The sequence below is a fragment of the Centropristis striata genome, chromosome 7 (genome assembly GCF_030273125.1).
Source record: "Centropristis striata isolate RG_2023a ecotype Rhode Island chromosome 7, C.striata_1.0, whole genome shotgun sequence".
Classification (NCBI taxonomy): Eukaryota; Metazoa; Chordata; class Actinopteri; order Perciformes; family Serranidae; genus Centropristis; species Centropristis striata.
The window spans coordinates 846,610-870,048 of record NC_081523.1 but is presented as its reverse complement, the minus strand read 5'-3'; the positions used below and the strand labels follow the sequence as shown (position 1 = coordinate 870,048).

General features: G+C 41.4%; 1 protein-coding gene across 1 annotated transcript; it reads left to right on the top strand.

Moving 5' to 3' along the window:
* Nucleotides 1–16,262: 16,262 nt before the first annotated feature.
* Nucleotides 16,263–21,575, top strand: LOC131975221 (ribonuclease inhibitor-like). Its single transcript, XM_059337825.1, has 3 exons — nucleotides 16,263–16,944; nucleotides 18,573–18,746; nucleotides 20,094–21,575. The coding sequence occupies exons 1-3, from the start codon at nucleotides 16,703–16,705 to the stop codon at nucleotides 20,104–20,106; spliced, it is 429 nt and encodes a 142-aa protein (XP_059193808.1). The 5' UTR covers nucleotides 16,263–16,702; the 3' UTR covers nucleotides 20,107–21,575.
* The last annotated feature ends 1,864 nt before the right edge of the window (nucleotides 21,576–23,439 follow it).

Genomic DNA, 23,439 nt, shown 5'->3' with positions numbered 1-23,439 from the left:
TTTGTGTCCTTTTTAGTTAATATGTGTCTTTTTTTGGTCATTTTGTGTCTTCTTTAAGTAATTTATTTATTTTTGGTCATTTTGTGTCTTTTTTAGTTATTTTGTGTCTTTTTTTGGTCATTTTGTGTCTTTTCTTAAGTAATTTTGTGTGCTTTTCTTGCAAAAGCACACTAATTGTTATTCCGTGGGCTTATATTTTTGTGTGCTTGCTTGCAAAAGCACACTAACTACTATTCACCGGGACTATTTTTATTTTGTGTGCTTGCTTGCAAAAGCACACTAACTACTATTCACCGGGACTATTTTTATTTTGTGTGCTTGCTTGCAAAAGCACACTAATTGTTATTCCGTGGGCTTATTTTGTGTGCTTGCAAAAGCACACTAACTATTATTCACCGGGCTTATTTTGTGTGCTTGCAAAAGCACACTAACTATTATTCACCGGGCTTATTCTTCTTCCGTTTCTTCCGTGTCATTTTTCGGTCGACTACTCCTCCCAGAGTTTTGGCCCCACATACACAAAAAAGGTATCAAATCGACCGGCTCACCCATGACAAGTGTGCTATGACTTTTATAAGGGTTTCGACAAACGGTTTTCAAATTATTGGGCAAAAACACGTCAAAAAATCCCCCCAATGTAACCCTATGGAGAGTCCAGAGTGGTGATGTCACCAAACAGAGTGTAGAGGGAGAGAACGAATTGTCCAAAAATAAATTTGAAAACTGCGCTCCAGGCCGCAAATTTCACTCTACAGAAATAATTTATACATAGAAACGTAGGAAAATTTGTCCTCTCACTCACAATCCTCTGGTAAAGCTGTCAGAGTTATAGTTTAGGCGTGAGATGCAGAGATGCACCACCAAAACCCAAAAACAGCCTCATTGGCTCCCATATTAAAAACGCAGGATGATATCTCAAAAAAGGAGATGTAAGAGTTTTTTGAATTCGCTCTAACAAAGCTATTTTTTCATTTTTCTTTAAAAAAAATATATGTAGACGTTCAGGAAGAACTCAGGACGCTCAAAGTGAAGTCGGATCAATGATAGGTATTATGGTTTTGCCAAAAATGCTTTCTGTTCAAGGCCAGAATTTTCAGTTTGTCCACCTCTGTCTGCGGAACTTTCTCCAACAGCAGTTAAGTTCAGTTGATTGCTCTGCTCTTATTGGTCGACTCCACCTGGCCACGTGGTTGCTTAGCTACCAAAGCCTCCCCCCCCTCCCCCCTCCCTCCTCCAACACAGACATTCTAACTGATAACTGTCAGTTTACTCTAAGTAAACAGACCTAATAACTTGACCATACATTGTCCAACCTTCCTCAATCTTGCCAAGCATAATGATGGTTCATCACTGACCACTTATACATAACAATGTTTCATAAATTCCCGCCCTTTTTGATTAGCCACGCCCCCTTTCATAACTAATGAACCGTTTGTCCTAGAAACTTGTATAAAGTGTCAGATTACTCGGCATGAAGTCCCTGTTTAACTGGTGATTGATAACTCCGCCCCTTTTGATTAGCCACGCCCCCTTTCATAACTAATGAACCGTTTGTCCTAGAGACTTGTATGAGGTGTCTGTGAACTCAGGACAGAGTCCCTGTTTAACTGCTGATTCAAGCCACGCCCCCTTTGAGTGACCACGCCCCCTTTTACTAACTTGTGAACCGTTTGTCCTACAGACTTGTATGAGGTATCTGTGAACTCAGGACAGAGTCCCAGTTTGACTGTTGATTTGAGCCACGAGAATGATGGTCCAGAGGCAAGCACACAATCAAAATTTCTTTAGAAATTTTCTAGTTAGTGCCACGGCTGAGCAGCGAGGCACTCATCTTCACTGCAAGCAGTGAAGATGAGTGCCTCGTGCGAAGCACGAGGCATCTCTTATTATTGCTCATGTTTATTAGTGCCACGGCTGAGCAGCGAGGCACTCATCTTCACTGCAAGCAGTGAGGATGAGTGCCTCGTGCGAAGCACGAGGCATCTCTTATTATTGCTCATGTTTATTTTGTGTGCTTTTCTTGCAAAAGCACACTAATTGTTATTCCGTGGGCTTATTTTGTGTGCTTGCTTGCAAAAGCACACTAACTACTATTCACCGGGCTTATTCTTATTCTTACGTTTCTTCCGTGTCATTTTTCGGTCGACTACTCCTCCCAGAGTTTTGGCCGCACATACACAAAAAAGGTATCAAACCGACCGGCTCGCCCATGACAAGTGTGCTATGACTTTTATAAGGGTTTCGACAAACGGTTTTCAAATTATTGGGCAAAAACACGTCAAAAAATCCCCCCAATGTAACCCTATGGAGAGTCTAGAGCGGTGATGTCATCAAACAGAGTGTAGAGGGAGAGAACGAATTGTCAAAAAATAAATTTGAAAACTGCGCTCCAGGCTGCAAATTTCACTCTACAGAAATGATTTATACATAGAAACGTAGGAAAATTTGTCCTCTCACTCACAATCCTCTGGTAAAGCTGTCAGAGTTATAGTTTTGGCGCAGGACGCACAGATGCACAAACAAAACACATCAACTGCCTCATTGGCTCCCATATTAAAAATGCAGGAAGATTTCTCCCCAAAATTTTTTTTACAGTTTTTTAAAATCGCTCTAACAAAGCTATTTTTTCATCTTTCTTTAAAAAAAATATATGTAGACGTTCAGGAAGAACTCAGGACGCTCAAAGTGAAGTCGGATCAATGATAGGTATTATGGTTTTGCCAAAAATGCTTTCTGTTCGAGGCCAGAATTTTCAGTTTGTCGACCTCTGTCTGCTCACTGTGACGGAATTGTCAGTTAATTTCAGTTTGATTGCTCTGCTCTTATTGGTCGACTCCAACTTGGTTGCTTAGCTACAAAAGCCTCCCCCCTCCCTCCTCCAACACAGACATTTTAACTGATAACTGTCAGTTTACTCTAAGTGAACAGACCTAATAACTTGACCATACATTGTCCAATCTTCCTCAATCTTGCCAAGCATGATGATGGTTCATCACTGACCACTTATACATAATAATGTTTCATAAATTCCCGCCCTTTTTGATTAGCCACGCCCCCTTTCATAACTAATGAACCGTTTGTCCTAGAAACTTGTATAAGGTGTCTGATTACTCGGCATGAAGTCCCTGTTTAACTGGTGATTGATAACCCCGCCCCTTTTGATTAGCCACGCCCCCTTTCATAACTTATGAACCGTTTGTCCTAGAGACTTGTATGAGGTGTCTGTGAACTCAGGACAGAGTCCCTGTTTAACTGCTGATTCAAGCCACGCCCCCTTTGAGTGACCACGCCCCCTTTTACTAACATGTGAACTGTTTGTCCTACAGACTTGTATGAGGTGTCTGTGAACTCAGGACAGAGTCCCTGTTTGACTGTTGATTTGAGCCACGAGAATGATGGTCCAGAGGCAAGCACACAATCAAAATTTCTTTAGAAATTTTCTAGTTATATTTATTTTTATTCTTCCGTTTCTTCCGTGTCATTTTTCGGTCGACTACTCCTCCCAGAGTTTTGGCCACACATACACAAAAAAGGTATCAAATCGACCGGCTCGCCCATGACAAGTGTGCTATGACTTTTATAAGGGTTTCGACAAACGGTTTTCAAATTATCGGGCAAAAACACGTCAAAAAATCCCCCCAATGTAACCCTATGGAGAGTCTAGAGTGGGGAAGTCATCAAACAGAGTGTAGAGGGAGAGAAAGAATTGTCAAAAAATAAATTTGAAAACTGCGCTCCAGGCCGCAAATTTCACTCTACAGAAATAATTTATACACAGAAACGTAGGAAAATTTGTCCTCTCACTCACAATCCTCTGGTAAAGCTGTCAGAGTTATAGTTTGGGCGCAGGACGCACAGATGCTCAAACAAAATGCACCAACTGCCGCATCGGCTCCCATATTAAAAATGAAGGAAGATTTCTCAAAAAAAAAATTTAACAGTTTTTTAAAATCGCTCTAACAAAGCTATTTTTTCATTTTTCTTAAAAAAAAACATATGGAGATGTTCAGGAAGAACTCAGGACGCTCAAAGTAAAGTCGGATCAATGATAGGTATTATGGTTTTGCCGAAAATGCTTTCTGTTCGAGGCCAGAATTTCAAGTTTGTCGACCTCTGTCTGCTCACTTGTCTCCATCGTCAGTTAATTTCAGTTGATTGCTCTGCTCTGATTGGTCGACTCCACCTGGCCACGTGGTTGCTTAGCTACCAAAGCCCCCCCCCCCCTCCAACACAGACATTCTAACTGATAACTGTCAGTTTACTCTCAGTAAACAGACATGGCTTTCTTCATAAAACACGAGACCTTATAACTTGACCATACATTGTCCAAACTGCCTCAAACTTGTCATGCATGATGATGGTTCATCACTTTTCAGTTCTACATAACAATAATTCATAAATTCCCGCCCTTTTTATTAGCCACGCCCCCTTTTACTAACTAATGAACCGTTTGTCCTAGAAACTTGTATAAGATGTCCGATTACTCAGCATAGAGTCCCTGTTTAACTGGTGATTGATAACCCCGCCCCTTTTGATAAGCCACGCCCATTTTACTAACTAGTGAACCGTTTGTCCTAGAGACTTGTATGAGGTGTGAGTGTACTCAGCAGAAAGTCCCTGTTTAATCCCTGCCCCTTTTGATAAGCCACGAGAGTCACGGTCCAGAGGCAAGCACACAATCAAAATTTCTTTAGGAATTTTCTAGTTATTAGTGCCACGGCTGAGCAGCGAGGCACTCATCTTCACTGCAAGCAGTGAGGATGAGTGCCTCGAGCGAAGCTCGAGGCATCTCTTATTATTGCTCATGTTTATTATTATAGATTATTCTTCCGTAAAAACTTTGGCGCGTAACTAGTCTCACAGCTTTGAGAAATCGCGAAAAGTAAAAACGTCAAAAGTTGCGCCCTAATCGGGAATCGTGTGGAATGACTTTTATTAGCGATCGGCGCGCACGTTTTCGCACAACGTGCACAAACGTGCACTTTTTGGCCCATCCGGAACGCATTGCGCCAACTTTGGGGCCTCGCCATTCGCAAACCGTTGCTCGTAAAATCCCGAACCGATTTAGAAAGTTGTAGGGCCTGAATTTAAATCTAGTCCTGTGAAATTTCAGAGAGATTGCACGTATAGTTTTCGCACGAAGTGCGAAAACATTTCCATTTTCCCAAACTAATGGGGAGGGCGATTTTCCCATGTGTGTGTATTGCGCGGAATGTTCAGACTCTAGACTGGTGATGTCATCAAGCAGAGTGGAGAGGGAGAGAAGGAATTGTCAAAAAATAAATTTGAAAACTGCGCTCCAGGCCGCAAATTCCACTCTACAGAAATAATTTATACATAGAAACGGAGGAAAATTTGTCTTCTCACTCACAATCCTCTGGTAAAGCTGTCAGAGTTATAGTTTGGGCGCAGGACACAGAGAAGTGCCACCAAAACGCATCAACTGCCCCATTGAGTCCCATATTAAAAACACGTGAGGATTTTTGAAAAAATCAGATGTAAGAGTTTTTTTAAATCGCTCTAACAAAGCTATTTTTTCATTTTTCTTAAAAAAAAATATATGTAGACGTTCAGGAAGAACTCAGGACGCTCAAAGTGAAGTCAGATTAGTGATAGGTGTTATGGTTTTGCCAAAAATGCTTTCTGTTCGAGGCCAGAATTTTCAGTTTGGCCACCTCTGGCTGCTCACTTTAGCAAAGCATTGTCAGTGACAGTTAGTTTCTGTTGATTGCTCTGCTCTGATTGGTCGACTCCACCTGGCCACGTGGTTGCTTAGCTACCAAAGCTCGCCCCCCCCCTCCCTCTCCCCTCCTCCAACACAGACATTTTAACTGAAAACAGTTAACTCTTTTAACTTGACCATACATTGTCCAATCTGCCTCAAACTTGTCATACATGATGATGGCTCATCACTGATTGTCTACATAACAATATTTCATAAATTCCCGCCCTTTTTGATTAGCCACGCCCCCTTTCTTAACTAATGAACCGTTTGTCCTAGAAATTTGTGTGAGGTGTCAGATTACTCAGCATGGCGTCCCTGTCTAACTGTTGATTGATAACCCCGCCCCTTTTGATAAGCCACGCCCCTTTTACTAACTAGTGAACCGTTTGTCCTACAGACTTGTATGAGGTGTCTGTGGACTCAGGACAGAGTCCCTGTTTGACTGGTGATTGAAGCCACGCCCCCTTTGAGTAGCCACGCCCCTTTTTACTAACTAGTGAACCGTTTGTCCTACAGACTTGTATGAGGTGTCTGTGGACTCAGGACAGAGTCCCTGTTTGACTGGTGATTGAAGCCACGCCCCCTTTGAGTAGCCACGCCCCTTTTTACTAACTCGTGAACCGTTTGTCCTACAGACTTGTATGAGGTGTCTGTGAACTCAGGACAGAGTCCCTGTTTAACTGCTGATTTAAACCACGAGAATCATCCGGCAGTAGTCCCGTGGCACTCCAAAATTTCCCTGGAATTTTGTTTCTAGTTATTATTATTATAGATTATTCTTCCGTAAAAACTTTGGCGCGTAACTAGTCTCGCAGCTTTGAGAAATCGCGAAAAGTAAAAACGTCAAAAGTTGCGCCCTAATCGGGAATCGTGTGGAATGACTTTTATTAGCGATTGGAGCGCACGTTTTCGCACAACGTGCACAAACGTGCACTTTTTGGCCCATCCGGAACGCATTGCGCCAACTTTGGGGCCTCACCATTCGCAAACCGTTGCTCGTAAAATTCCGAACCGATTTAGAAAGTTGTAGGGCCTGAATTTAACTCTAGTCCTGTGAAATTTCAAAGTGATTGCACGTATAGTTTTCGCACGAAGTGCGAAAACATTTCCATTTTTCCAAACTAATGGGGAGGGCGATTTTCCCATGTGTGTGTATTGCGCGGAATGTTCAGACTCTAGAGCGGTGATGTCATCAAGCAGAGTGGAGAGGGAGAGAAGGAATTGTCAAAAAATAAATTTGAAAACTGCGCTCCAGGCCGCAAATTCCACTCTACAGAAATAATTTATACATAGAAACGGAGGAAAATTTGTCTTCTCACTCACAATCCTCTGGTAAAGCTGTCAGAGTTATAGTTTGGGCGCAGGACACAGAGAAGTGCCACCAAAACGCATCAACTGCCCCATTGAGTCCCATATTAAAAACACGTGAGGATTTTTGAAAAAATCAGATGTAAGAGTTTTTTTAAATCGCTCTAACAAAGCTATTTTTTCATTTTTCTTAAAAAAAAATATATGTAGACGTTCAGGAAGAACTCAGGACGCTCAAAGTGAAGTCAGATTAGTGATAGTTGTTATGGTTTTGCCAAAAATGCTTTCTGTTCGAGGCCAGAATTTTCAGTTTGGCCACCTCTGGCTGCTCACTTTAGCAAAGCATTGTCAGTGACAGTTAGTTTCTGTTGATTGCTTTGCTCTGATTGGTCGACTCCACCTGGCCACGTGGTTGCTTAGCTACCAAAGCTCCCCCCCCCTCCCTCTCCCCTCCTCCAACACAGACATTTTAACTGAAAACAGTTAACTCTTTTAACTTGACCATACATTGTCCAATCTGCCTCAAACTTGTCATACATGATGATGGCTCATCACTGATTGTCTACATAACAATATTTCATAAATTCCCGCCCTTTTTGATTAGCCACGCCCCCTTTCTTAACTAATGAACCGTTTGTCCTAGAAATTTGTGTGAGGTGTCAGATTACTCAGCATGGCGTCCCTGTCTAACTGTTGATTGATAACCCCGCCCCTTTTGATAAGCCACGCGCCTTTTACTAACTAGTGAACCGTTTGTCCTACAGACTTGTATGAGGTGTCTGTGGACTCAGGACAGAGTCCCTGTTTGACTGGTGATTGAAGCCACGCCCCCTTTGAGTAGCCACGCCCCTTTTTACTAACTAGTGAACCGTTTGTCCTACAGACTTGTATGAGGTGTCTGTGGACTCAGGACAGAGTCCCTGTTTGACTGGTGATTGAAGCCACGCCCCCTTTGAGTAGCCACGCCCCTTTTTACTAACTAGTGAACCGTTTGTCCTACAGACTTGTATGAGGTGTCTGTGAACTCAGGACAGAGTCCCTGTTTAACTGCTGATTTAAACCACGAGAATCATCCGGCAGTAGTCCCGTGGCACTCCAAAATTTCCCTGGAATTTTGTTTCTAGTTATTATATATTATAGATTATTCTTCCGTAAAAACTTTGGCGCGTAACTAGTCCCACAGCTTTGAGAAATCGCAAAAAGTAAAAACGTCAAAAGTTGCGCCCTAATCGGGAATCGTGTGGAATGACTTTTATTAGCGATCGGCGTGCACGTTTTCGCACAACGTGCACAAACGTGCACTTTTCGGCCCATCCGGAACGCATTGCGCAAACTTTGGGGCCTCACCATTCGCAAACCGTTGCTCGTAAAATTCCGAACCGATTTAGAAAGTTGTAGGGCCTGAATTTAACTCTAGTCCTGTGAAATTTCAGAGCGATTGCACGTATAGTTTTCGCACGAAGTGCGAAAACATTTCCATTTTTCCAAACTAATGGGGACGGCGATTTTCCCATGTGTGTGTATTGCGCGGAATGTTCAGAATCTAGACTGGTGATGTCATCAAGCAGAGTGTAGAGGCAGAGAAGGAATTGTCACAAAATAAATTTGAAAACTGCGCTCCAGGCCGCAAATTTCACTCTACAGAAATAATTTATACATAGAAACGGAGGAAAATTTGTGGTCTCACTCACAATCCTCTTGTAAACCTGTCAGAGTTATAGTTTGGGCGCAGGACACAGAGAAGTGCCACCAAAACACATCAACTGCCCCATTGAGTCCCATATTAAAAACACGTGAGGATTTTTGAAAAAATCAGATGTAAGAGGTTTTTTAAATCGCTCTAACAAAGCTATTTTTTCATTTTTCTTAAAAAAAAAATATATGTAGACGTTCAGGAAGAACTCAGGACGCTCAAAGTGAAGTCGGATCAGTGATAGGTGTTATGGTTTTGCCAAAAATGCTTTCTGTTCGAGGCCAGAATTTTCAGTTTGTCCACCTCTGGCTGCTCACTTTAGCAAAGCATTGTCAGTGACAGTTAGTTTCTGTTGATTGCTCTGCTCTGATTGGTCGACTCCACCTGACCACGTGGTTGCTTAGCTACCAAAGCCCCCCCCCCCCCTCTCCCCTCCTCCAACACAGACATTTTAACTGAAAACAGTTAACTCTTTTAACTTGACCATACATTGTCCAATCTGCCTCAAACTTGTCATACATGATGATGGCTCATTACTGATTGTCTACATAACAATATTTCATAAATTCCCGCCCTTTTTGATTAGCCACGCCCCCTTTCATAACTAATGTACCGTTTGTCCTAGAAACTTGTATAAGGTGTCAGATTACTCAGCATAGAGTCCCTGTTTAACTGGTGATTGATAACCGCGCCCCTTTTGACTAGCCACGCCCCCTTTTACTAACTAATGAACCGTTTGTCCTAGAGACCTGTATGAGGTGTCTGTGAACTCAGGACAGAGTACCTGTTTGACTGGTGATTGAAGCCACGCCCCCTTTGAGTAGCCACGCCCCTTTTTACTAACTAGTGAACCGTTTGTCCTACAGACTTGTATGAGGTGTCTATGTACTCAGGACAGACTCCCTGTTTAACTGGTGGTTGATTACCCCGCCCCTTTTGGGTAGCCACGCCCCTTTTAATAGCCACGCCCCTTTTTACTAACTACTGAACCGTTTGTCCTACAGACTTGTATGAGGTGTTTGTGAACTCAGGACAGAGTCCCTGTTTAACTGCTGATTTAATCCACGAGAATCAACCGGCAGTAGTCCCGTGGCACTCCAAAATTTCCCTGGAATTTTGTTTCTAGTTTTGTGTGCTTGCTTGCAAAAGCACACTAACTACTATTCACCGGGCTTATTCTACTTCTTTTTATTATTCTTCCGTTTCTTCCGTGTCATTTTTCGGTCGACTACTCCTCCCAGAGTTTTGGCCCCACATACACAAAAAAGGTATCAAACCGACCGGCTCGCCCATGACAAGTGTGCTATGACTTTTCTAAGGGTTTCGACAAACGGCCCCCCCCCCCCTCCAACACAGACATTCTAACTGATAACTGTCAGTTTACTCTAACTAAACAGACATGGCTTTCTTCATAAAACACGAGACCTTATAACTTGACCATACATTGTCCAATCTGCCTCAAACTTGTCATGCATGATGATGGTTCATCACTTTTCAGTTCTACATAACAATAATTCATAAATCCCCGCCCTTTTTATTAGCCACACCCCCTTTTACTAACTCATGAACCGTTTGTCCTAGAAACTTGTATAAGATGTCAGATTACTCAGCATAGAGTCCCTGTTTAACTGGTGATTGATAATCCCGCCCCTTTTGATAAGCCACGCCCATTTTACTAACTAGTGAACCGTTTGACCTAGAGACTTGTATGAGGTGTGAGTGTACTCAGCAGAAAGTCCCTGTTTAATCCGTGCCCCTTTTGATAAGCCACGAGAGTCACGGTCCAGAGGCAAGCACACAATCAAAATTTCTTTAGGAATTTTCTAGTTAGTGCCACGGCTTAGCAACGAGGCACTCATCTTCACTGCAAGCAGTGAGGATGAGTGCCTCGTGCGAAGCACGAGGCATCTCTTATTATTGCTCATGTTTATTATTTATTTATTTATTATAGATTATTCTTCCGTAAAAACTTTGGCGTGTAACTAGTCCCGCAGCTTTGAGAAATCGCGAAAAGTAAAAACGTCAAAAGTTGCGCCCTAATCGGGAATCGTGTGGAATGACTTTTTTTAGCGATCGGCGTGAACGTTTTCGCACAACGTGCACAAACGTGCACTTTTTGGCCCATCCGGAACGCATTGCGCAAACTTTGGGGCCTCGCCATTCACAAACCGTTGCTCATAAAATTCCGAACCGATTTAGAAAGTTGTAGGGCCTGAATTTAACTCTAGTCCTGTGAAATTTCAAAGCGATTGCACGTATAGTTTTCGCACGAAGTGCGAAAACATTTCCATTTTTCCAAACTAATGGGGAGGGCGATTTTCCCATGTGTGTGTATTGCGCGGAATGTTCAGACTCTAGAGCGGTGATGTCATCAAGCAGAGTGGAGAGGGAGAGAAGGAATTGTCAAAAAATAAATTTGAAAACTGCGCTCCAGGCCGCAAATTCCACTCTACAGAAATAATTTATACATAGAAACGGAGGAAAATTTGTCTTCTCACTCACAATCCTCTGGTAAAGCTGTCAGAGTTATAGTTTGGGCGCAGGACACAGAGAAGTGCCACCAAAACGCATCAACTGCCCCATTGAGTCCCATATTAAAAACACGTGAGGATTTTTGAAAAAATCAGATGTAAGAGTTTTTTTAAATCGCTCTAACAAAGCTATTTTTTCATTTTTCTTAAAAAAAAATATATGTAGACGTTCAGGAAGAACTCAGGACGCTCAAAGTGAAGTCAGATTAGTGATAGGTGTTATGGTTTTGCCAAAAATGCTTTCTGTTCGAGGCCAGAATTTTCAGTTTGGCCACCTCTGGCTGCTCACTTTAGCAAAGCATTGTCAGTGACAGTTAGTTTCTGTTGATTGCTCTGCTCTGATTGGTCGACTCCACCTGGCCACGTGGTTGCTTAGCTACCAAAGCTCCCCCCCCCTCCCTCTCCCCTCCTCCAACACAGACATTTTAACTGAAAACAGTTAACTCTTTTAACTTGACCATACATTGTCCAATCTGCCTCAAACTTGTCATACATGATGATGGCTCATCACTGATTGTCTACATAACAATATTTCATAAATTCCCGCCCTTTTTGATTAGCCACGCCCCCTTTCTTAACAAATGAATCGTTTGTCCTAGAAATTTGTGTGAGGTGTCAGATTACTCAGCATGGCGTCCCTGTCTAACTGTTGATTGATAACCCCGCCCCTTTTGATAAGCCACGCCCCTTTTACTAACTAGTGAACCGTTTGTCCTACAGACTTGTATGAGGTGTCTGTGAACTCAGGACAGAGTCCCTGTTTGACTGGTGATTGAAGCCACGCCCCCTTTGAGTAGCCACGCCCCTTTTAACTAACTAGTGAACCGTTTGTCCTACAGACTTGTATGAGGTGTCTGTGGACTCAGGACAGAGTCCCTGTTTGACTGGTGATTGAAGCCACGCCCCCTTTGAGTAGCCACGCCCCTTTTAACTAACTAGTGAACCGTTTGTCCTACAGACTTGTATGAGGTGTCTGTGGACTCAGGACAGAGTCCCTGTTTGACTGGTGATTGAAGCCACGCCCCCTTTGAGTAGCCACGCCCCTTTTTACTAACTAGTGAACCGTTTGTCCTACAGACTTGTATGAGGTGTCTGTGGACTCAGGACAGAGTCCTTGTTTGACTGGTGATTGAAGCCACGCCCCCTTTGAGTAGCGACGCCCCTTTTAACTAACTAGTGAACCGTTTGTCCTACAGACTTGTATGAGGTGTCTGTGGACTCAGGACAGAGTCCCTGTTTGACTGGTGATTGAAGCCACGCCCCCTTTGAGTAGCCACGCCCCTTTTAACTAACTAGTGAACCGTTTGTCCTACAGACTTGTATGAGGTGTCTGTGGACTCAGGACAGAGTCCCTGTTTGACTGGTGATTGAAGCCACGCCCCCTTTGAGTAGCCACGCCCCTTTTTACTAACTAGTGAACCGTTTGTCCTACAGACTTGTATGAGGTGTCTGTGGACTCAGGACAGAGTCCTTGTTTGACTGGTGATTGAAGCCACGCCCCCTTTGAGTAGCGACGCCCCTTTTAACTAACTAGTGAACCGTTTGTCCTACAGACTTGTATGAGGTGTCTGTGGACTCAGGACAGAGTCCCTGTTTGACTGGTGATTGAAGCCACGCCCCCTTTGAGTAGCCACGCCCCTTTTAACTAACTAGTGAACCGTTTGTCCTACAGACTTGTATGAAAGTGTCTGTGGACTCAGGACAGAGTCCCTGTTTGACTGGTGATTGAAGCCACGCCCCCTTTGAGTAGCCACGCCCCTTTTTACTAACTAGTGAACCGTTTGTCCTACAGACTTGTATGAGGTGTCTGTGAACTCAGGACAGAGTCCCTGTTTAACTGTTGATTTAAACCACGAGAATCATCCGGCAGTAGTCCCGTGGCACTCCAAAATTTCCCTGGAATTTTGTTTCTAGTTATTTTTATTCTTCCGTTTCTTCCGTGTCATTTTTCGGTCGACTACTCCTCCCAGAGTTTTGGCCACACATACACAAAAAAGGTATCAAATCGACCGGCTCGCCCATGACAAGTGTGCTATGACTTTTATAAGGGTTTCGACAAACGGTTTTCAAATTATCGGGCAAAAACACGTCAAAAAATCCCCCCAATGTAACCCTATGGAGAGTCTAGAGTGGGGAAGTCATCAAACAGAGTGTAGAGGGAGAGAAAGAATTGTCAAAAAATAAATTTGAAAACTGCGCTCCAGGCCGCAAATTTCACTCTACAGAAATAATTTATACATAGAAACGTAGGAAAATTTGTCCTCTCACTCACAATCCTCTGGTAAAGCTGTCAGAGTTATAGTTTGGGCGCAGGATGCACAGATGCTCAAACAAAATGCACCAACTGCCGCATCGGCTCCCATATTAAAAATGAAGGAAGATTTCTCAAAAAAAAAATTTAACAGTTTTTTAAAATCGCTCTAACAAAGCTATTTTTTCATTTTTCTTAAAAAAAAACATATGGAGATGTTCAGGAAGAACTCAGGACGCTCAAAGTGAAGTCGGATCAATGATAGGTATTATGGTTTTGCCGAAAATGCTTTCTGTTCGAGGCCAGAATTTCAAGTTTGTCGACCTCTGTCTGCTCACTTTGATGGAACTGTCTCCATCGTCAGTTAATTTCAGTTGATTGCTCTGCTCTGATTGGTCGACTCCACCTGGCCACGTGGTTGCTTAGCTACCAAAGCCCCCCCCTCCTCCAACACAGACATTCTAACTGATAACTGTCAGTTTACTCTAAGTAAACAGACATGGCTTTCTTCATAAAACACGAGACCTTATAACTTGACCATACATTGTCCAATCTGCCTCAAACTTGTCATGCATGATGATGGTTCATCACTTTTCAGTTCTACATAACAATAATTCATAAATTCCCGCCCTTTTTATTAGCCACGCCCCCTTTTACTAACTAATGAACCGTTTGTCCTAGAAACTTGTATAAGATGTCCGATTACTCAGCATAGAGTCCCTGTTTAACTGGTGATTGATTACCCCGCCCCTTTTGATAAGCCACGCCCATTTTACTAACTAGTGAACCGTTTGTCCTAGAGACTTGTATGAGGTGTGAGTGTACTCAGCAGAAAGTCCCTGTTTAATCCCTGCCCCTTTTGATAAGCCACGAGAGTCACGGTCCAGAGGCAAGCACACAATCAAAATTTCTTTAGGAATTTTCTAGTTTAGGTTTTATTGTTCCTTTTGTGTCCTTTTTAGTAATTTTGTGTCTTTTTTGTGTCATTTTCTTTCTTTTTTTAAGTAATTTAGGTTTTTTTGGTCATTTTGTGTCCTTTTTAGTTATTTTGTGTCTTTCTTTGGTCATTTTGTGTCTTTTCTTTAAGAAATTTAGGTTTCTTTGGTCATTTTGTGTCGTTTTTAGTTATTTTGTGTCATTTGTTCGGCATTTGTGTCTTTTTAGTTATTTTGTGTCTTTTTTGTTCATTCTGTGACTTTTTTTTAGTAATTTTGTGTCTTTTTAAAGTAATTTAGTTTTTCTCTGTCATTTTGTTTATTTTTGTGGTCAGTTTGTGTCTTTTTTAGTTATTTTGTGTCTTTTTTGGTAATTTTGTCTTTTTAAGTTATTTTCTGATTTTTTTGGTCATCTTGTGTCCTTTTTAGTTATTTTCTGTCTTTTTTTTGGGTCATTTTGTGTCTTTTTTAAGTAATTTCATTTTTTTTCTGTCATTTTGTGTCTTTTTTTAAGTAATTTAGTTTTTTTCCTGTAATTTTGTGTCTTTTTTTGGTGATTTTGATACTGCCTCCAGCGGCCCCCAGGTAATTTGAGTTTGAGACCCCTGCTCTCAAGTAACGATAAACTTTAACAACACAGACACAAGTACACACTTCACAGGTACGCAGTTAATTTGTCGCACTGCTCCTTTTGTTCAATAAACGGACCGCTCAAGTTTGACTGTAGCTGCGCTAATGGCGCTAACGAAGCTAACCGAGCTAACCGAACTAACTGGAAAACGGTGCCTGGACTGCAGTACTCGCCGATATGGTATCGGAATCGAAACAACTCCAGGTAAAAGGAAAGTATGAGACAGAGCTTTGGAGCAACTTACTGAGTTGATTCACAAAACGACAACTAAAGGATTCTCACTCTGCGTGTGTCGCTGGATGCCGGTCGGCCAGCGGAGCGGTGCAGCCAGGAGAGGGAGCGCTGAGAGGAGGATGATACCATTTGCGAAGCGGGGGTGTTTTCATTTTCATCCTTTACATATACATTTAAACCACAAACTAAAAATGAGCTAGCCTCGCCCATGGGATGCAATACGTTGTAGATGTTTCAGAGAAGCATCTAAGTGTAATTAAATGTAATGTGGTGCTGTTAGACTGCATTGATAGTCCAGGTGCTGCCTCCCTTAGTGCAGCAAACGGCAGAGCAAACACTTTTTCCACCACAGTGAAAATGTTGTTTTTGAAAGGCTAAACGTCAGCAACAATAAACTGAAGCAGAATATTTCCTCAGATAAAACATGTTGTGAATCTTGGAAACGATTGCGTCTGTCTGCTTTAAATAAATGTGGACTTTTCAACGCTCTGAGGTTATTGGAGACGTTTGGAACGTCCCTCATCGTCCCTCAACATCCCTCTCTTTTCACCTTGTTCTTCATCAACATTATTGGGCTTTTTAAACCTTTGGACACTTTTAGCAGCAGGTGCAGCAGCTGTTTGAATTAGAGAGAAGCCACTCCAGTCCAGATGGTGGCGCTAATTTACCTCTAAGCTGCTTTTCCACCCACAATACACAAAAGACCAACAATAATAATAAAAAAGAGAATGAGAGAAGAGAGCGAGGCTCACCTTTTGTCCAAAATGTTTCCACATTGTAGAGTTTGAGTTTTCTTTGAGACAAAGTCAAAGAAGAGGTGAACTTTCCAGTAAACAAAGCCAACATCCTGAGAGCCCCTCCACCTCTACTGATCTGCTTTATCAGCTCTGTGGTAACGTTACATTGAGCACGCTCTGTCACACACTAGTGGCTCTGTTAGTCCCTTTGTAAACTAATATAATATGGACATCACATTGTCATATGGCTCCATGTCCACGTCCTCTAACGTTCCTTTATTAGCAGAGAACGTCTCTCTCTCTCTCTCTGTGACTGCAGAGCATCTGTGATACAGCGACGGGAGATCATCACTCATAGATGGGCTCCTAAAATAAACCACATGCTAATAATAGTGAATGTGGCTGTATTTAATGAAGCTCAACATGTGTTGTGTCTGTGTATTTATCAGCTGATGTACTCAGACAGCAGCTCATCACACAGTCAGCTGCTGGGACCTCCAGGTTCATTCTGCCAGTGAACCAGAGCTCAAAAAAGAGTTTTAGCTCCAAAACATGAACTTCAGCCGGTTCAATCAGCCAACAAATGATAATATTACAATCTTTAGAAGTATTTCTACTGTAAATGCATCATGAGTCATTAAATGAATTAAATGTGAGATGAAAAGAGATCAGATTAAAGTGTTAGAACTGGTTATATTTAAATGTTATATTATCTGTAATCACAGACTTTCTGCCTGTGGACTCTCTGGGACTGGCTGTGAAGTCGTGGCCTCAGCTCTGAAGTCCAACCCCTCCCATCTGAGAGAGCTGGACCTGAGTAGAAACGACCTGGAGGATTCAGGAGTGAAGCGGCTGTGTGCTGGACTGGAGAGTCCAAACTGCAGACTGGAGACTCTGAGGTCAGTTCCTGTGTTGTGCTCACACACAGTGTATATCTGCTGAATTTAAAGCATGATTGAGGTTTCAGATTTAGTTTGGTTCCTTTGTTTTCTGAGTTTGCCTGAGCACAGATCTGTAACCCAGTTTGTCGGTCCGTTCTCTTTCACTTGGACTCACATATCACAGAAATCCTTGTCAGGCTTCAGGTCATGTCTTTGGGTCTGAACCACCAGTGGTTTGGACCAATCAGTGTCCTGTGAGGAGCTACTGGTTGCTACTGGTTGCTACGGCGACACTTTAGATGTGTGTGACGACAGCAGTTTGTTGAAAACAATAATGTTGCTCAGGTCAAATCTTTATTGTTGTTGTATGAGACAATGAAACAGAGAAAGAGGCGAGTGAAGGTGCTGCAATATCATCAGTTCTATTAAAACAGAGAGTTTCTTCTTCATTAAAGGAAGATCAAAGAACACTGAAGGCTTTTCCTGATGGAAGATGTTTTAGCTCTTCTCCCAACTGGCTGCAGCAGCCTGTGATAGACGCTGATAGACACATAGTTCATCCAGTCACCTGGCAGCTGTTTATGAAAACATAAATACAATACATGTATGAAAGTATCTCTCTTTCAACCATCAGACAATAACTAATACATATTCAGTGTTTTTTTCTTTTGCAGCATTGTTATGAAGCTATCTGATGCTTCTACTGACTGAAGAGTTTAAACTGAAGAGGCTTTGAATGTTTGACTCCACGATTCCTAAAACAAACATTGTAAATGTTTGTTGTTTCCATTTCCAAAATTCCTCCTGACATATTTGTCATGTTAGAAACTTTGGTATCTAGCTACGATACAAAGTAGGTGATGTATATTTTCTCTCTGGAATGATGAATACTATATCAGATGGAATACAGCAGGTTAGTGCTGAATGTCAGAGAATGTTTTTGTTCTAATAATTTGACGTTAGAAGTAATATGAAGGAGAAATATGATGAAGAAATGTGTTTAGAGCAGCACGTTACGAGGGAACACAAACGGTGGACAGCACAACATTTGATGGTTCATTTAATCTGTTTTAAATATCTGAAACAACACATAGAAAAGGAACACTTGAACTAGGAGTGCTCCCAGTTTGGTTTGATATCTTCCAGCTCTGTGTCACACCTCTTTATTCCATCATGGCTGTCTCTGTGTGCAGATCCATTCCATTCATCTGGTTTTTATTCTCACCACACAGATCCAAAACCTTCAGCCTTTCTTTTTTCAGAGCTGACTGTCCATATCCAACAATACATATAGTATATATGCTATATTAATGTACATACAACAACCTGTTACAACATAAAACCACTATTTTTTACTAGATATTTATTTAGATCCTCTGGTGTGTTTGTAATTGCAGAGCTCACACTCAGTCAGCTGTGTGTTGATGAGAAAATCCTCAATCAGTGGTTTGATGAGACAGCACATTTTTAATCCAACAGTCTGATTTGATGTCAGTGTTCTCACACAACATGTTTTTAACCTCCATCATCAAGAGTTCAGGTTGTTCATTCTAAAGCTTCTTCAGCTCTGAACACATTATTAAACACTGAATGATTTCAAGCAGCAACTTTCTCTTCTAAAGTCACATCATTTATTCTTTATTCAGACTGAGATTCTGCGGTTTGTCAGGGATCAGCTGTGCTTCTCTGGCCTCAGCGCTGAAGTCCAACCCCTCCCATGTGAGAGAGCTGGACCTGAGAACCAACAAACTGCAGGAATCAGACATGAAGCTGCTGTGTGATCTGAAGGAGAGTCCACACTGCAGACTGGAGACTCTGAGGTCAGTAGAGGGTTTCAGCAGTATTGTACTGAACACAGTTAGAATCAGAGAAAGATCCAGTATTTCCTGTAAACCTTCTCAGTGAAGCTGTGAGAGGAGAATGGTGACAGAAACACAGAGAGAGAACAGTCAGCCAATCACATCAGCCAGAAGCTTGTTGTGATCATGTGTTTGAGTTGCTATGTGAATAAATGTGGATCACAGCTGACAGCATCACAACATGTCCAGACAGCTGTCCTCATTCATCACATCTGATCTCTCATTTCAACTCTAAACACTTGATCAGTTCATCTTTGTCACAGCTCTGAGATCAGTCTGGCTGAAGCCTCTTGTTTCATAGAACCATCATTACATTTAGTAACCATGTGGTCTTTCTCCAGAGCAGAAGCTGCTGAAGTCCAGAGTTTACAGCTGATGTTTCACTGCTCAGGCTTTAACGTCATGTATATATCTGTCCATCTGTTTGTTCTGTCCACATGTTTTATAACTGACTCCATATTAACACATTTGTAATATTTAAGAGTCGATGACATCAGATGTGACTGAGACTCTGGTTGTTAACAGCTTTGAACCCAAACAGCAGTAAATCTGTCATTAAAGTGGCCAGTGACTATCTGTGTTTCTGTGGTGATGATGCGTTCAGGGCTCTCTGTTTATTGCACTCTTATTTTGTTTTTAAAGAATACATATACAGTTGGTAAACCTAACTGCTTATATTAACAACTAGTACCAACCAATAACAAACATAACCATGAGACAAGACAAGCAGTAAACAACGGATTCACATTACTTCTGCCAAGAACCAACACACTTAGGAGAACAGTCATGTATAGAGCGGTTGCAGAGTGGAACAGGCTTCCATCTGAGCTCTTATTACTGGAGAGCAGAAGTAGTTTTAAAAAAAACTGAAAAAGATGACTTTAGAAAGGTGAATGTATAGGGTCTGACTTCTTGTTGTTGTTTTTTTTGTTTGTTTTTCTGTTTCATACGCCAGGTATTGATTTTGTATGTTTTAAAAACAGTTTTTAATAATTTCTTTGAATTGTAATCGGTATTCCACTTTTTGGTAAATTATTGAATTTAACATTGTAGTTTTTTCTAGTAACTGCCAGAGATTCTAGATTCTAATTGTTACTCTGTATGCTTTTACTATGTATTTCAATTGTGTCCTGTTTGAGGACCCCAGGAAGAATAGCCATTACTCCCACAACGGAGTGATGGCTAATGGGGATCTAATGAATACATAAATAAAAACATTTCCACTGTGGAGTGAAACAGACTTGATGCTGATGAAGGGAGTCTCTGTAAACACTGATTATCTCTCTGTTGTCTGTCTTCTCTCACCAGTTGGGAGGAGTGATCTCTGACAGTGATTCAGATAGTGGATCTGATGAGACATGAAGTCCAGTCCTCCCTGAGTCCCTCTGGATCTGATGAGACATAAAGTCCAGTCCTCCCTGAGTCCCTCTGGATCTGATGAGACATAAAGTCCAGTCCTCCCTGAGTCCCTCTGGATCTGATGAGACATAAAGTCCAGTCCTCCCTGAGTCCCTCTGGATCTGATGAGACATAAAGTCCAGTCCCCGTCCTCCCTGAGTCCCTCTGGATCTGATGAGACATAAAGTCCAGTCCTCCCTGAGTCCCTCTGGATCTGATGAGACATAAAGTCCAGTCCTCCCTGAGTCCCTCTGGATCTGAGTACCATCAGAGTCTCAGATGACTCAGAGTCTCTGTCCTCCTACAGACACACTGAGACTCGTCCACGTCCGTCTGTAGTTTTATTCTGCAGATGAGTTCTGTTGATGACAACATGACATCAACACATGGAAATAGACATTTCTGCTTTGTTTATGCGATACAGCGCCACCCTGTGGAGTGACGGGGTGTTGCAGTTTTCTAAATAAAAGAAGTTGATCTTCCCTTGTTACTACCACTATCAGCCGTTTCTCATGTTAGAACAGATACCAGATATTTGCTTTAACAACCAGATCATGTTTCATGTTCTTGTCCTGTTCCTGAACACTGCTGACTTCATGTTTGCTCTTTGTTTTAAGACTTTGTTTGTTTGTTTGTTTCTGCCTGTTGCTTGTGTTTTTATTTGACACTGCATAATAGAGCGTTCATAATATTATTAATCAATTAAAGAATGCATTATAAATGATAATAAAGTGATAAATAATACATTATAAATGATTAATACAAATCTATTTTTTGCATTGGCCTTGGTGTTTCACGCATCATGTATCGTTATTATGTTAATATCATTGTAATTGTTTATATTTAGATGATATCTGATTTGTTCAACAAGGTGTATTTCCACAGAGGGAATAAAGAATTGAAGTGAGTTTCAGGTGCTTGAGGCAGCAGAGAGCAGCAGAGAGCTGAAGGGAAACTAGAGAGTTTCTTTATTAAACTGTGTGATTCATCTCAGCCTGTTGTTGACACAGTTGAAGCCTGAACAGTAAAGTGTGAAATGCTGACCGTCTCATCACACTGTGTACCAGTAATAAGAGTCAATTACAGCAAAGGAATATATATTAGTATAGTTGGAGCATTATAAGGAGCTTCTTTAAGCAAAAGAAAACAGAATACCAGGAAAAGTGAGACATGTTTAGCACATACGAGTACGGTCAAAGCATCAACGCAGGATCCACCATTTTACTGAATCAACTGTTTATTGTTTTTATTTTTATTTTTTTACTACAGCTGGATATTGTTTCTTGTCCTAGTCCCTGTTTTTCTATTGTAAAAAGTACATCATGCTCCCTCTTTCTTTGGACTAACGTTGTCATTTTATTGATTCAATGACAATAAAAAGTTCATCAATAAGTTGTTGTTTTTTTAAAGGAATTCATTTAAAGTGTGCAGAGTGACATTAAACATATACAGAGGAAGTTACAAGTGATTTGGTAATAACTGGCCCAAAGATAAAAGTAGAGATGAAACTTTGTATAATCAACAAACAAGATCATGAACAAACATGAAATACAAGCCGATCATGGATTTCAAAATGTTTTTTATTACTAAAAAAGGCACCAAATACAGGCATCATGTTGATAGCATTGTAGTTATTTTTTCCACAAAATGATAGCACCAAAAATATAATTTTTATTTCCCATAGTTTCCTGTTCCCACATTGTTTGATAGGCACACAGTTTTAAAGAAAACAAGAGGCGGGATCAGAGAAACACAACATGTCAACACGTCTTCTTTTCTTTAGCAGTGCTCTCCAACCAGTGTCAGACATTAAAAACAGAAACATCAGTAGCTGGGTAACATAATACATCATAGGAGGGTAACATGAGAATACATACATGACAAAAGAAAACATGTTTAAAAAATGAGGGAGGGATGTTGTGTCTTTGGGCAGAACGAAGGCAGATAGACACATTTTTTATAAAATACATCATTTTTAAAAAGTGATTATTTTCATCAGAACAGTAGTAAGGCTAAATGTGGACGGGATCAAAACCTTTCTGTTGAGAACGGCGGCGTTTTGATTTGTTACAATCACATGAAAGTCTCCACGTTCTCACTTATAACAAAAAAAATACTTTGGATGATTCGTTTGAAATTCATGAGGAAATTCAAAATACTGCATGGCACTTAATATTGGCAGCGATCAGAGTACAGTACGGACACAAAAATTAAAAAATAAAGTATTTGTGTTGAAACAAGAATCTGTTTACGACAGTACAAATGTCTCTAAGTGAGTAAGGCCTGAAAATACACGTTTAAATGCAAACAAAGTTCCTGCTCATGATTAACAGAAAGTTATGGCATAATTGCACTTGAATAGGTTTCATTCATTTTATTTATTTATTTATTTATTTACACTCTGCACTCATTCGGCACATTGAATGTGTTTAATACTTTACAGCAGCCGATGCAGAAGTCCACAGAAAAAATATTTGTTCTGTTAAATCAGATTTCAGAGTAAATAAATCTGCAGAAATGGAGCGATAACGATAACTGAAGGATAAATGCAGAAAGAAAAGCAGGACTTCCACACCGGCTGACATTTATACAGGAACATCTCAAAATATTAGAATATCTTGAAAAACTTCAATATTCGTTGTCAATCATTTCAGAAAGTGAAACTCATACATTATATAGATTAATTCCACATAGAGGGAAATATTTAAAGCCTGTTTTTCTTGTAATTTTGATGATTCTGGCTTAAAGATAATGAAAACACAAAACTCACTTTCTGAAATAATTGACCAGAAATATTGAACTTTTTTCATGATATTCTATTTTTTTTTAGATGTACCTGTAGCAGTGAAATGACTCGATACAGCAGAGAAGACGTGAAACAATCAGTGTGAGCTACCGGCTGAAACAGATAAAGTTGAGTGGTGAGACGGGTTCAGGTGAGACGGGTTCAGGGGAGACGGGTTCAGGTGAGACGGGTTCAGGGGAGACGGGTTCAGGTGAGACGGGTTCGGGTGAGACGGGTTCAGGGGAGACGGGTTCGGGTGAGACGGGTTCAGGTGAGACGGGTTCAGGTGAGACGGGTTCAGGGGAGACGGGTTCGGGTGAGACGGGTTCAGGTGAGACGGGTTCAGGTGAGACGGGTTCAGGGGAGACGGGTTCAGGTGAGACGGGTTCAGGTGAGACGGGTTCAGGTGAGACGGGTTCAGGTGAGACGGGTTCAGGTGAGACGGGTTAGGGTGAGACGGGTTCAGGGGAG

Excerpts from the sequence above, each read along its gene's own strand:
- LOC131975221 (XM_059337825.1), top strand. The coding sequence starts at position 16,703 with ATGAAAAGAGATCAGATTAAAGTGTTAGAACTGGTTATATTTAAATGT. Across the intron at positions 16,945-18,572 it reads TGCAGACTGGAGACTCTGAG|ACTGAGATTCTGCGGTTTGT; the intron begins GTCAGTTCCTGT and ends TTCTTTATTCAG.